Here is a 16,022-nt window from a genome sequence, read left to right on the forward strand (position 1 = left end):
TATATGTTTTCTCAGTACTAAAATTTGCAGTACGGTATACGGTTTTCTTTGAAAAAATTGGTACACCGTACCAAACCAGTCCTAATCCGGCTCGATAAATTGCTCACCCAGCTCACCCGATCTACTTGACCATCATCAGTCCACTTGTAGACTAAGTAGTATGTTCCCCTTCCACGAGCCATAGACATAACGGAAGGGGACTGCAGTTCTTGGGCCACCCGATGTAGAGAGTGGACCTATGGGTGCTCATGAAACGGACCATATGATGCAACTTGTACCTGGTCCAAGGAGCTACATCCACCCAGCAACAAGGTTGTCAATCGCCATGGTGCGAGACCACAACTATTTTGTATCTGCATTTCGTTCTAGCTAGTGTAATACAAAAATAAGAACTATTTCTTCCTTGAATTTATATTTTGCCACTCCACTTGGTCTGAGTTGTGTTAAAAAAAGTACCTAGAACTTGTGGAAGAGTTCTAATTGGTTCCAAAGTGTTCTTCCCACTAAATAAACTTTGACCGTCATTTATAGTGCAAGGCTTGTAAAGGGAAATACATAGGTCATCTCTCTTCTCTTTTCTTTTAAAAAAAAAAATTTGAAAAATTAATTTTTTTTGTCTCATAATATTTTTTTCAATTTTAAGCCTATTATGAGTTAATTTACAGTATTAATACAATAACATATATTTTTTTCTTCCAATTTCAATCTTCTTCTTATTGAAATTGAAATTATTCCGGTTTTTGGTGTGAAAGTAGCTTTTTTTATTAAAAAAATCACCTAGGAAAATAAAATAAAATAAAACATGAAAAACCAAAGTCCATGTCAGCATTTTCGGCCACTGACGAGACAAATTCCGGTTGACAATTTCAAATTTAGGAAAAAAAAGGATTAAAATCGAAAAAATACAAGTTAATGTATTAAAACTCCAAATTGATTCATAACATGACTAATATTAGAAAAAACAGAGTTAAAAAACCAAAATATAATTTTTTTTTAATCTTTTGACTCTATTTCTTCAATTTACTTTATACAACCAAAAACAGATATTAGGAATTGTAAATATTTACTAAACCACTAAAATCATCCTAATTCACTTCCAATTGTACCCATATAACATGTGTAGATCATTACACTTTATCATTATCGCCAAGAGTAATATTATGCGATTTTTTTTTTAAGTTGGATGGGAAAAATATTATAATTAAATATCGAATATGAGATATCGTTGTAATTTTAAAACTTTAGGGTCACGAAATTTTTCATTTTCAAGAGACTAAAATTTTGGAGTTCCAAGGAAAATTCTCTCATCATATAGTATGCGGGTCCCATCACATCCCATTGACTAATTCAAGTTCTGGTGGATGTTAAAGAGTTCAAGACTGATAAATCTTTACACAAAAGGTAGGTTGGATAAAAGCAAAGGAGTTTCCTAATTAGGCTATAATTAGTAGGGGTGTTTAAATTGAAGACTAGGTCATAAATTTTGGTTTATTTGGTTTCATTTACATGGTTTCTAATCAGTTTAATTCAGTCTTTTTATTTTTGGTCTTTTTAGTCTTTCGGTTCAATTTTCGATTTTTAAGTCAAGTAACCAGAAAAATCGAAGAGTAGGTCTCTTGTGAGACGGATCAACCCTACCGACATTCACAATAAAAAGTAATATTCTTAGCATAAAAATAATATTTTTTCATGAATGATCCGAATAACCGACATTCACAATAAAATGTAATACTCTTAACATAAAAAGTAATATTTTTTATGGATGATTCAAATAAAAGATATGTCTCACAAAATAGACATGTGAGACCATCTCCCACAAGTTTTTACTAAAATAGAATCAACCGTTTGTTTTACATGTACTATATATTAAAATAATTATAATTTTTATATATAATATGTTAAAATAGTTAAAAGGAATATCACCCATTCAAATGACCCTGGACTTTATTAAATAGGAAAAAACTTGTGTGAGACGGTCTCACGGTTCATATTTGTGAGACGGATCCCTTATTTGGGTCATCCATGAAAAAATATTAATTTCTATGCTAAGAGTATTACTTTTTTTTGTGAATATCCGTAGAGTTGACCCGTCTCACGAATTAAGATCCGTGAAACGGTCTCACATGAGACCTACTCTATTAAATAAATTCTTTCAATCATTTTATTATGTTATTATATTTTGATTAGATTTATTTTGAATGGCCGACGTGATTTAGTTATCAAATCTTTGATAGTTTTAAAGATTTCCAAAGAATATTCAAATTTCAAGTAAGAATTTATTATAAAAACATATGTATGAAATTATTATTTATTTTAATAATTGAACCAAATAAAACAAACAGAACTAATCAAACCGTATTACAAAATAACCAGATCAAACAAAAAATGAACTGATTGGTTTTTGGATTATGCATTTGAAAATGGCAAAAACTTGTGTGAGACGGTCTCACGGGTCATATTTGTGAGACGGATCCCTTATTTGGGTCACTCATTAAAAAGTATTACTTTTTATGCTAAGAGTATTATTTTTTATTGTGAATATGGGTAGGGTTGACCCGTCTCACAGATTATGATCCATGAGACGGTCTCACATGAGACTTACTCTTTGAAAAATGGGAAGCTGAAAAACCGAACCGAAAGTTACCAAAACCAAATGGAACCGACTATTGCAAACCCCTAATAATTAGGAGAGATTAATATTAGAGAAAATAATCGATTAAAGTTTTTTTTTTCTTTTTTGAAAGGAATTAAGTGTCACCATATAACATGAAAAAAAGTTGTCAATGAAATTACTATTTCGTGAATCCTACTGCTAGCATATGGCAACATTTTATTACCGATTATTGCAAGTTTAATATTATCTACATATAGCCAAATGAGACCAGTACCTTATGGTCATGTATAATATTGCATGATCCTTACGAATTCAAATGGATTTGTATGATTTTTCAAATACCACATCGATCCACATTCATTGTCACTGGATGAAAATTTTTCAAGATCCCAAAATATATATATATATATATATATATATATATATATATATATAATATGATCATAATAATTCATTAGCATTTATGTACATGCAGGCGTAGAATGAATCCTAGATAATAAAAAAGTGCGTAACTACTTGTAATAAACATGCATCTCATCCATAAAAACAACATTAATAACCCATCATGTTCTCCTTTAGAGGCAGTTTGATCAATCATCTTGCTTCATTTTGAAAAGATTCAGACGACTATCCCCTAATCTTCGCGTATACGCGGCTTTCTTGTATTCACCCCAAGTGAAGGTTTTGTATAAAGAAGGCTTCTGTGGTGTGGCCAACTCTGGAAGACAGCATATGGTTGTATCCATCGACGGGGCAGCGAAATATGCCATCGACATTCTCGTCTCGAATGAATTCACCATTGCTCTATGTCTTACGGACAAAAACCTCCCGTTTGTCATCACCTTCAATAAATCATCAAAGTACTATTATATATATATATATATATATAGACATAAACATGCAATATTGTTAATTAGCTAGATATGCTATATATATACTGGATATATTCTGCAACATAATGATCATTCAACCATTTACTCGTACAAATATGAAGAGGAACCACATGCATATTCGTTTCTAAATGATGAGAATTTTTATTGGCAAAAATATATATCTAATGACTAATAACCCATGATAAATCTCAGAATAAGGAACATGCAAAGTTGAAAAAATCTGGCCAGGCTAAAAAAGTAAAAGAAAGATGTGAAAGCAAAGAACGAGAAATAAGGGGTCAAATCCAAGTGGACACATGCAAAAGCTGACCAGACATGCTCAACCATTGGATGAGAACTGATAAAAAGGGGTCCCCCCCCCCCTACCCATAGTAGACTGACCAGTACTGAAAACTCTGAGCCCATGAAAGACCACAACTTGATGAATGAATGAGATATCACATTACAGTTTCAGTTTGAATTCTGAAGTTCCACCATATCTATCTGTCAACGCAAGTCGATCCCACTTTTCAAATAAAGGTTATGATTACAATGTATGACTACAATATTATATTTTATTACAAGAAGTACCTGCAACACGTCACCCACATTCACGCAGAAGGCTGACACAGGATGTGGGTTTACTGGGATCCACACCCCATCTTCAAGGGAGATTTGGAGGCCCCCCACGCCGTTGGATCTGAGGAGGGTCAAGATCTGAGGGTCGGTGTGCTCCCCGAACCCGATCTTGGAAGCTGCTTCGACGGGTGGGTAGTGATTTAGCCTTAGGAGTGAGTCAGTATTCACAACATCCCTGATAAGACCACTCAGTACTGAGGTTGAGACTTGTGGGGAACCCAACCCTAACCCTAATCCTAACCCTCGTGCCATCAGATCCAAGATTTCACATGCTAACTTCCTCAGTGCTTCTACATATCCATTCACTGCACATCTATATTATTCAAAACATGAAATTTTGGAGACAAGTTTCAATCTCTACGCGGGTGACATGTAAATTCCAAACCGATTAACTATTTGAATAATAAGATAATAAAAATATGACAAAATTATTGTAAAATTAAACACAAATTGGAGATTACCAAAGTACGTTGAATCTAGTCGTTCTCATCAAGTTTGTCATTTAAGTATAATCTAAGACATTATTATCCTCCTATTCCTGCACTTTCATTACAACTTGGGAGACGTATACATTCAATGTAGGTATAATATTTCAAAGGTGTAACACGAAACGAAAAAAATTTCATTCGTTGGATCTTAGCGATGCCGTCCCCATTCTCGGGGAGGATGAGCTCCTATGATCTCATATACATACTATAGTCTACATTCCATGAGGAAATTATCCATAGCACTTGGTCGTTGGTACCGAAAGATGCAGAGTGAAGTGCATTTTGTGTGTTTTCTCGGAACGGAAAAAAAAATTACGTACAGATAGAGTTTCTTATATATTTTAAATATTACATAAACAACCTTCACGTCATTGAAAAATTTATTTTTCAAGGAAGCATTTTTTACATTTCCTAAAAATGGGTTTACATTTCCTAAAAAATGGGTGAGAATATCATCAAATCACTACCATTTGAAGAATTTCTAAATCCACCATTTTTATTTAAAAAGAAGTCAGGAAATAAAGATTGATCTAACTGACTTGGAAAATTAAATTAATCTAGATTTAATTTTAGTGAGAATTTGAAATCAGGAATCATGTTAATATAAACATATATTTTACAAGGAAATTTTTTTTCAGACAAGTTAAATAGAAAATTTAGGCGTAGAAAATTTTCAAATATATCATTTAAATTCACACCAAGTGTTTGGATATATGTAAATTATTTGAATATCGAATCATGCTGTTATTTATTTAAAAATATATGGAATTGACTTGTATCTTTTACTTATTGGCAGGGGAGACTTGATCCAGACATTTAAACCAAACTAATAAAATTATTTCATTAAATATAAAGAGTGAGTGTCATGTGAGACCGTCTCATGGATCATCATCTGTGAGACGGGTCAACCCTACCCATATTCACAATAAAAAGTAATACTCTTAGCATAAAAAGTAAAATTTTTTCATGGGTGACCCAAATAAGATATACGTCTCACAAATACGACCCGTGAGACCGTCTCACACAAGTTTTTGTCAAATATAAAACAATCGACCCAAATGTACTATAACTTGTAGATATTTTGGATTGTAACATACATTTGAGAATTGGACTTGCAAAAATTTGAAATGACATGATTAATTGAGATTTTTAATAACTTTTCTTAGGAAAAAAATAATTAAAATCTAATGCAAAAAGATTTGAGATAATTGGTTTTGGCCCGACAAAAAATATTGGGATTTAAGTAAGAGGATTTGAAATTCATTCACTTAAAATATGATCAATTTCGACCAAAGATTTCAAATCCAAATCCTTCTATCCAAAAACAATCTAAAATTATATTTGGATTGAAGCGTCTCATTTAAAAAGTGAATTAGAAATACATTTGAGGATGCCATGATTTTCTTAAATAAATAGTTGACCAATGTTTTTTTTTTTTTTTTTTTTTGCAAATTTCTCCCAAAAAGATCTTATAAGTTATTAAATAATAAATGCAAAGATCAAGAATTTCAAATCCAAATATTTCAAATCCTTACATCGATCCATCCGAGAATGCTATGATTAAGAATTTAAAATCTATATCCATCGGATCCTCTCCGAAGATTAAGAGTTCTAAATCCAAATCCTTACTTCCAAACGCAATATCTTTAATCGAGCTTTGGCTTAAGCTACACCTATAGTATCTAACTTTTCATTTTCATAGGGAGAGGCAAATATAGTGGATTCCGGGATAAGTATCCAAACACGAGGGAGACAAGAAGAGATAGTCTAACGTTGGCATCCTAATCTGTCCAACAATTAAGCAAACTCCGACTACTTGGAACCAAATTGACAACCTTGTTCCGATTCCACACTCCCTAAATAATCTTGTGCAAAAATTATACATCCATCCATCCAAGAACCATTGTCTATATATGTCCGTACCATATTCCCCTATATGACAATTCGATTTCGAATCAAATCATCTGTTCCACTCGATGGAACTACGATACAATCGGGAATTCTACTTTTGTATACAAGATTTACTCACCAAGAAACGAAAATTAATGGTCAAATAATATACAGATATGTATTTGTTTGACACGGATTATTTATAAACAAAGTGGAGTATATTTCACCTTATCTATTTTCTAACCAGACTAGACCACAAAGAATCACAAAACAGCTGTTGTTAAGCTATCTTAATTTATGGCTTGATTCACAAGTAAAAACCATGCCTTGCATGATTTCCATACATACATATATTATATATAAATGTATGTGTGTGTGTGTATATGTGTATGTATGTAATAAATGCAAGCATATAATCTAAACTATTAGTACAAAAACACAAAATATGTCTGATATCAAGAGGTACCTGAACTTGTTGGGATCACCAGAAATGTAGAGGGAATTCTGAGAGACAATATGAGGGTTTGCTTGCAGAAGGAGGTATTCGACTTCTCCAATGTCTCCATTCAGCCCTATACTCTTGCAGCCATAGCCATAAGGATTTGCGGGCCCGGTCCGGAGTTTCTCGCACCCGGGCTTGGAGAAGAAGTCGAGGGATTCTTGTTCCATCCGGGAAATGATCTCCGGCGGCACGCCATGGTTGATGACCTTAAAGAAACCGAACTGTTCGCAGGCTTTCACTATGTGTTTTGAGGATTGTGAAGGGTCGGAAAGAAGGTCTATTACTGGGAGTTGGATGTCTTCCGTTATTTTCTCTGCTCTGTGATGGTTTGGATTGGCTACAACCATGGCGGAAATCTTGTTTTCTTTTTTTGTTATTATGTGTTCTTAAAATGGAGAAAGAGAAGAAAGGTCAGTGGATTGTGGATAGTGGAAACGTTAGGAATATATATATATATATATATATATATATATATATATATATATATATATATATATATTATTAGAGCATGTTTGAATTAGCACTTATTAAAGCATTTGTGTATTAAAACTTTTTTGGCAAAAACCTGTGTGAGACGGTCTCACGGATTATATTTGTGAGGCGGATCTCTTTTTTGGGTCATCTATGAAAAAGTATTATTTTTTATGCTAAAAATATTACTTTTTATTATAAATATGAGTAGGGTTGATCCGTCTCACAGATTATGATCCGTGAGACGGTCTCACGTAAGACTCACTCAACTTTTTTTTTTGTGCTCTCTATCATTAAGTTTGGTTTTAATATATTAATTTTTATTTTATTTTTTTTTATTATTGCTGAAGTGACAAAAAAAAACATTGACATGCAACCAAAAAATAATAACATGATATAAAAAATTGTTGATTTATCCGATGTCGCATCAAAATTGGATCAAAATAATCAAAATTTAAAAGTTTGTGCATAAAAATCAAACTTTAAAAACTTACAAATATCTAAAATTGAATAAATTAGTTGATAAAAAATTATTTCCATAAGAAATGGCAGAGAATACATGAATATAAGGAAGATGAGTATGTAATTTATTCTTTTATAAAGATTCTTTGATTGTGGTGATGTGCTGCTTTAAGAAAACCGAAAGCAGTATTTATGAAACGTCTGCTCCTTAAAAGTCTACTGAAATATTTTTTTAAAGCTATGACCGAAAATACACACACTCATAAACATTTAAATAAGTTAATCAGTCGTTTTAAAATTCATCCAATCACTGAATAAAAATAAATGCAGTTACACAAAATCTTAAAATGTAATAAATCCCCTAGTCTTCTGTTTTAAAAGAGAAACTCGAGTGTAATACCAAAAGTATGATAACTCAACAACGTAAAACAACATTCAAAATCATTTAAAAATATTGCTTAAACCCATGTCTCATAATTATATTATGCGGAAGAAATGCAAGGTCCTCGGGTTTTTTCACATGCACTTCCAGCTCATCCTACTCAGTTTTCAGCGCCTCCAATCTCTTCAACCATAAGATCACCTGCATCAATCACACCTAGTGAGTCTAAAGGCTAAACACACCTGAACCGTTATAACAAGTACATATACATATCATGCAACAGTGAAAAATACTGTAAGAAAATAACTTTCATGATCTTCAAAATTATGAACATAAACGTAAACATATTCGTATCAAATCATATCATATGGTATCATCATATGCATATTCTTTTTCTTGATTGAATTCAGACAATTAGTTGTGACTTTCGCACCAGCTCTAATTCGATGGATTCATCTACATATAATCGCAGTACCCGGCCACGGGTACATCATCGACAATTTTACCCATCCACTGAGCCTTGGCCTTACATGTTCGTGTTCGTATTAGTCACAACCAACTCACCTCCATCAAAACATGTCATCATATTCATCACTTGTAAAGTATTAATGTAAAAATCCATGTCCTATATCAACATATACATTTTAAATATTCATTTTCAGTTATCAGGGTACTACCAGGACTGCTACTCAACCCGCTCAAACTTATCAAACTCCTTAGACATACTTCTAGTCATTTCCTTAAACATATCCTGAATCCTAGCATTAACTTATAAATTTCGTTGCAGGGCTTAGACAGGAGTCCCATTTAACCCGAATTAACCCGAGACTTGATCCAATTTAACCATTGTTCAACGACTTCTAACCAAACCCCGTGTGACTAAACTTAAACCATTTATAACCACAGACATGTCGGTGTAACTTACTGGAACCCCCCAAAACGAGTAATATCCACAAAATCTAGCAAAATACATGTATAGTACTGGCGCCTAGGCACTGGCATTGTAGCGCTGCGGCGCCAACCCTGCAGGAGAAATCCCAAAATCGACTTTTGAAGCTAAAATCTATACCACGCCCAACCAGCCCCGACCACACTCGAACCAACCTCTCATAGACCACAACCAAACCTTCCTGCACTGCCCTAGCCATGACCTTCAACCCCATGCCCTTGAACACACGTGAACTACCCAACTCTCCAAAACCGAGCCACAAACACGGGAGTCGATTGATTCCCTCAAACTTGCATCGACCTCAAGAAAAGCACACATGTTCCTACATATCTACTATCAAATCACTCCTAGACCTCGAGACATGGTAGCCCCCCTCAAAACAAGTCAAGAAACGTGAAAAACATGACAAGAAAATTGCGTATTTTTGTATAGAATTCAAGTAAAACCAATGCATAACACTATAACCACAATATATCATGCAAATACATTTCAAAACACATATTATGTTGTGATCAATGCGAAAAGAATGGAATCGGGAGTGCCTTTGCGTATTTACACTCGAAACCTTGATACGATTGAGTAGAACGGGCACCGGAGAGATGATGAGAGTTCCTATGAATTATTTTTGAGAAAACCGAGCACAACGGATGTTGAAATGCCACGAGCTACTGTTTGGATTCTAGAGGGATGGCCGAATGCAATGAGTGAGTGATTAGGGTTTTGGGAGGTAGGGTTTGTTACAACTAACGCATAATGGGCTACAATTAAAATTAATATGGATAAGTATGAGTTTAGGCCCAACATATATTAAAATAGGCCCATTAAGCCCAATTACACACTCGTAAAATATTTCTTTTAAATTTGTTTTCAAATATATTAATCGAACCCTCAAAAGTCCTCCGTTTTGCTAAAAATCAAAAATACGATTCAACGTGTCAAAATACTGCAAAGGGCTCATTTTCAAAATATTCATATCAATTGCATCATATATTAAATAATTAAAATAATCATTTAAGAAAATATTTTTCATTAACTGTCCCCGGTCTTTGTTCCTCATTCTAGCGTGAAATACTGCTAAACGCCCTATAACTTGCAGTCTTAATGAACCAGGTCATAAAAACATATATTCATGTCAAAATCATGCATTTAATGCATCAAAATAAATTATCTAAAATACAATAAAAAAATTGATAACTTGCATGTATGTGGTTCACGTGGATCTTCAAACTTTCAGGACGTTAAAATTTATCTTAAGTGAAACCAGAACTATAAATTTTTTTTTGGTTTTGATTGGTTTAAGGAATATCTTAACTCACCTTAAGAAGAAATACCAGTAGACCAAACTAAATATACAGAATCAGAAGCAGTAATCTGAAAGATAGTCTTTTACGATAATCTGTCAGACTACTCTAGTGATGGGGAAATGTGCAAAATAACATTGATCAACTATTTATTTAAAAAAATGATCAAGGTTAAAAAACAAAATATTCCCTCTATTGACATCAGTTTTATTTGTACCATCTATCAGATAATGTCCCTCTTTGTTGTAGTATTTTCGTACAATAGAACTCTTTATTTAAAGCCATTTAATGAACCATACAAATTATTATTTGATTACTACCATAGCGGGTACGAAGACAAATAATAAGTATATTCTTGGATTCAGGTACTCTTAACGAAAAAAAAGAGACGTTCTCATTCGAACGTTAAAGATAGTTTATAAAAAAGCTTCATGATGTGTTCACAAATTTGATCTTTTTGTGAAACTTTGAAATCACTTTCGCTTACTAACTTATCATACTGAAAGTCTAGAAAAATCAATACATATCATAAAATTCTATCAGATTCATAATATCATATGTGCCTTCCTCGTTTTTTATTGTATTTACTTACCAAAAAGTGTGAAGTGTATGTTTGTAATATGTGGAAAAAGTCTTCCCAAAATCAAAATTCATTAAGTGTTGAGTTGTAATATTAAGAGTTTCAGAAAATAAGGATAAGTCCTACTGAAGTGGGTTTGTACAAGTATGTGCTGATCAAAGTCTTTTAGTTAATTCTTCGGGAAACAGAAGAAAGAGAGATGTAGAATGACTTTTGTTTTTCGAACTTCTAGAAACAAACTTTGTTTTATTTTACCTTATACTATTTTTAAGTTCCATCAAGTGATGTGAACTATTTCCATATTTTTAAGTAGTTTTCCGTACTTTTAAAAATCGAGATCAATTTCTGACTCATAAAAAAACCTGAAACGCATATTTTAGAACCAGAAATAACAAAACTTTGATAGTGTTCTTTTTGAGTTGGTAATAAATGTCAGTCAACGAGGTTGGCTTTTTGGTAACCGGATTTTGATGTAATTTGTTCCCTTTATTTACATAATCTCATTTGTAATTTGTAAAAAGGTGCGTACGACACAAATTAATTAATGGGTTGAGATCTCATAAGCTCACTCAGTCTATTCCTGAAGATGAGAACAGTTAAAATTTTATTTTTATTTTTAATAAATTACCTCTCTTATCTTATCTTTACGCGAACATTTATTTTGAAAATATTATATTTAAAAAGAAGAAATAGCTAGAAAAATTCATCTATTAAATTGGCTTACGTACTTTGGATTTTGATTCGCTTATTATATTCAAAAGAAAACATAGCCAAATTCATATGTTAAATCGACATATTTTGGATTATAGTACTATTTTAAATAGTAAAAATTCGTTTAAATCAAAACATATAAGATGGTATAATTGTTTGGTGTACACGATTAGGGGAGAATGATTTTTTTAATTATTCACTTATCATGTGTTTGGTGTGCATGATAAGGGGGAGATTGATAGGCCCGTTCAGCCCGCACTGTATGCATTATCATCATCTTGTTAGCGATTATATAATCTTTTGGGGAGAAGGGATAATGTTTGATTAATTTAAATTTTGTTTTAATACCCTAAAGTTTAAAATAATTATAAATTCAAAAAATTTAATAATATTTAAATATAATTTTTAATTTGACTAATTTTATAAATAATTTAATTATTATTGATCATATTTTAATTATTATATTATTTTTAACCGTAATATTATAATTATTATTAACCATTATTTAATATTCAAATTTGTATTAATATTTTAATTATCGTAATAAATGTATATTTATGTTATTATCAAAATTTAATTATTTTTTATAATATTAGTCGATTTTTTATTTTTTTCGAAAATTGGAATTAATGAAAATTTAATAATTAATATAATATTTTAATTTTATTTATGAATTTTTAAATCAATTAATTCTAGAAATTTTATTTATTCATTCATTTATTTTAAGAATATATTACTATTAATATATGATGATGGCGTTTTAGTAAATAATTAACAAAAATAATCAAGCAAGTTAAAATCATATCAAACATCATATAATTTACATAATGTGTTGTTTATCTTTACTTTTTATTTTATAATCACTCTTATTATATATCATTTACTTATCCTATCACACGAACCAAACGGTCCTTATATATAATTATCGATACTGAACTTATTTTTCTTGTTACTTAACTTTTAGAATTTATGTGCATAATTATTTCTTTTGTAATAACATCAATCGTTTCACGAGAAAATAATATAATAAATTTTTTTTAGTTAATTTTTATCATTTATTCCAGATGATATTGGGGGAAGTTATTGAAAAATCCCCAATCAAAAAATTTCTTTGGCTTCACTCCCTACCCACAAAATTGTGGTACTATGTCATACAAAATGTGGTACACTTCATGTAGAAATGTGGTACACTTCATGTGGAAATGTGATACTAAAAAAGTACCTAGGGATTGAACACAAAAAAAAATGGCGGCTGGGGACTGAACCCAAATTTCCCGATGATATTGCCTAAAATTTTGCATCCCTGGCCTCGATCGGGCTCATATTAAGTCCTCGAGCTATCCCTAGCCAGCTTTTGTGTGCGAATACACGGATTCCTCCTGATTATTGTCCATGAATTCAGAGATAATTTTCTTTTTTGTTCCAATTCGGAGATAATTTGAAGGTATAAGAAGAATTGGAGCTCTGTCGATGACGAATATTTGGTTATAATTTTCGTCATTTAATTTGATTCTACTATTAGTATATTATCGTCGATCTTCTTTTACACACTAATCACTTGAAATTATTTTTTAAAATTTATTTCCATAATTATGATAATTAATTATTAGTTTTCTTTTTGTTTTTTGTTTTTTGTTTTGTAATTAATTATTAGTTTTCTTGAAAGTCGATTGTTTTTATCCAAGTTATAAACGATTTTCTTAACAATGATTTTGAGGTAAATATGTTTTAAGTAAATTTGTTTAAATTACTTTCGATATTTTGAATTAGAGTGAGTTTAATGTGAGACTGTCTCATGGATTTTATTCTGTGAACGGGTCAACCTTACGGGTATTCACAATAAAAAGTAATACTCTAAGCATAAAAAGTAATACTTTTTCATGGATAACCCAAATAAGAGATCCGTCTCACAAATACGATCCGTGAGACCGTCTCACACAAATTTTTACCTTTGAATAAAATTAGTGTAAGCTGACATATATATCTGACGGACTTGATTATGTACGTATTGCATAAACATTTCACACAATTTTTATTATATCTATTTGACACATTCCCATATTGACAAAAGTTCTTTCGAAGATATTCTCGTTGTTACTTAAAATTTGATTACTAAAATCAGTGTAAAAACTTTAATTTAGACTTAAATTTGTTGGTAGCTATATGCATTGTATTTGCAATAGAAAATGTCCTTAATTATTTGGGTGAGATAATTATATTTTTGGTCATTCAACTCTTTCATGTTTTTGAAAAATAGTCATTTTCATCATAATGCTGATATGACGCTAAAAAATTCCCACGTTTGCACAAAGAAAATTTGACAGGGAATCGAACATTGTTGGCATATTTGATTTCACATTAGTATCACGGTGAAAATGACTAATTTTTTTTTTTGAAAAATACAAGCTGTTAGTAGACTAAAATTTTCAATTGACGATAACATTACTAAAAATGAAAAATGCACAGGTTACTAACCAAAAATGTTATTTTCTCTTATTTGTGTCCTTATTTAAAGCCTATAACTTCTCTTCTTTGGATCAATTGTGATCTCAACGTGCTAGAACGCTAGTCACGCTGCACCATAATTTTACAAAAAAAAAAAGAAGAAGTAATTTTCATTCATGCAAAAATAAGGATGTGATGTATTCGATATGGTGTCAATGTCTCATACACTTGGGCTTGAGGCAGGGACATAGCCAGAAAATATTTTCATCCTAGGCTGAATGAATCGATAAATAACATTAAATAATATAAATCAAATATTTAAAAATTCCTTCACGTGAAATTTCCAACCAGCAGGAGACTAGCAGCTCTCATCCTCTTATTTCCATTTTAGGAAGAAAACTCTCAGGAAATGGGCTAAATATTGGGCTAAAAATTAAAAATACAAGGGTAAAATTTTTAAAAAACAAAACTCAATCCATATTCCTAAATAGACCCAAAAAAGTAGACTGGGCTGGAGCCCACCCCAGCCTTTGGGGTGGCTCCGTCCCTGGCTTGAGGACATGCCCGATGACCGACATGTAATAACCAAGTACTGATTATTGAATAAATCATTGTTTTGGCATATTAAGATGTCATTTAACACAATCAACGAAGTGAGATCGGAACCACCGAAAGCGCGAGTTTGGTTCTTCGGAACGTAGATCGAACCTTCCGATCTGAAACACAATTAATGTCTCTTATGAATATGGGTTTATATGTAGTTTCTAAAGGGTTTCTAGGCGTTTCAATAAGCTAGTTCACAGTCGAGACGCTTTCCGGGCATGCGATAGCTCGAGGAGCAGTCGGAAAAGCTAGTGTGAGAAACAAAGCATCCCCAAAGACTATAGTCGGACGACAGGTATATTTCGAAGGCTTTTAGCAATAGGTTAAGATATGATGTTTAATAATATATAGCTTCTTCGAAAGTAATGCTAGTCTTAAGAAACACTTATATATAGATATGAACAAATGATTGGACTAGTTATAGAAGTTTTCTGGCAATAATGATACACAAATTTGGATTAAGTAGACCCTACCCCTGCGGGCACTGCCCACAGGGTAGATCTAACGGCTCGGAAAAATCCGAGCCAATTTTTTTTTTTTTTTATACATGGTGGTGGGCCCGGATCACTCATGTGGAGAGATCCGGGCCGTTCCCTTCCCGTGCAGGCAGTGCGTGCACGGGCAGGGTGAAATAATCCCAAATTTGGCAAGTTAGGAAGACTATCTTTTTTGGTTGAAATGTCTAGGTTAGAAGCATAGGCGTTGCAAATCTGTTTAAAGGTAGGTAATTACTGAGATATCCAAATTGTTATACGTTCATAATTTTACATATCTATTTGTCATTGTTGTTTGATGAATTTATATTGCTATCATGATACATATGTAACATAGCATATCACGAGATAATGTTGATCGTGTTATCCTTTGAGATAAACCTTGTTTGAGTAGGGCTGCTCGACCCATTTTCTTGGAAGATTGGGTATCATGAGTCACCCACTAATCTGACGAGACAGAGTGTTATGGTTACCCTAGGCATTACATGTCCATGTCCTAATCGAGAGTGGGAGCCACCCACTAGTTCCACGGAGCAGAGTGGTACACACTCAAATACCTTTAGATTGAGCATGATATTTCGTATTTGATACCTGGATTAGTAGAGTATAATTTCATGCA

At 32.2% G+C, this 16,022-nt stretch overlaps 1 protein-coding gene across 1 annotated transcript; it reads right to left on the bottom strand.

Annotated features, from left to right (window-relative positions):
• Positions 1-3,044: 3,044 nt before the first annotated feature.
• On the bottom strand, positions 3,045-7,409 carry LOC140829743 (gibberellin 2-beta-dioxygenase 2). The gene is made up of 3 exons (XM_073193044.1): positions 6,970-7,409; positions 4,078-4,438; positions 3,045-3,456 (listed from the first exon to the last, which is right to left on the bottom strand). Exons 1-3 carry the CDS (start codon positions 7,350-7,352, stop codon positions 3,205-3,207), a joined length of 996 nt encoding a protein of 331 aa, XP_073049145.1. The 5' UTR covers positions 7,353-7,409; the 3' UTR covers positions 3,045-3,204.
• Between the last annotated feature and the right edge of the window lie 8,613 nt (positions 7,410-16,022).

The sequence above is a fragment of the Primulina eburnea genome, chromosome 4 (genome assembly GCF_022965805.1).
Source record: "Primulina eburnea isolate SZY01 chromosome 4, ASM2296580v1, whole genome shotgun sequence".
Taxonomy (NCBI): Eukaryota; Viridiplantae; Streptophyta; class Magnoliopsida; order Lamiales; family Gesneriaceae; genus Primulina; species Primulina eburnea.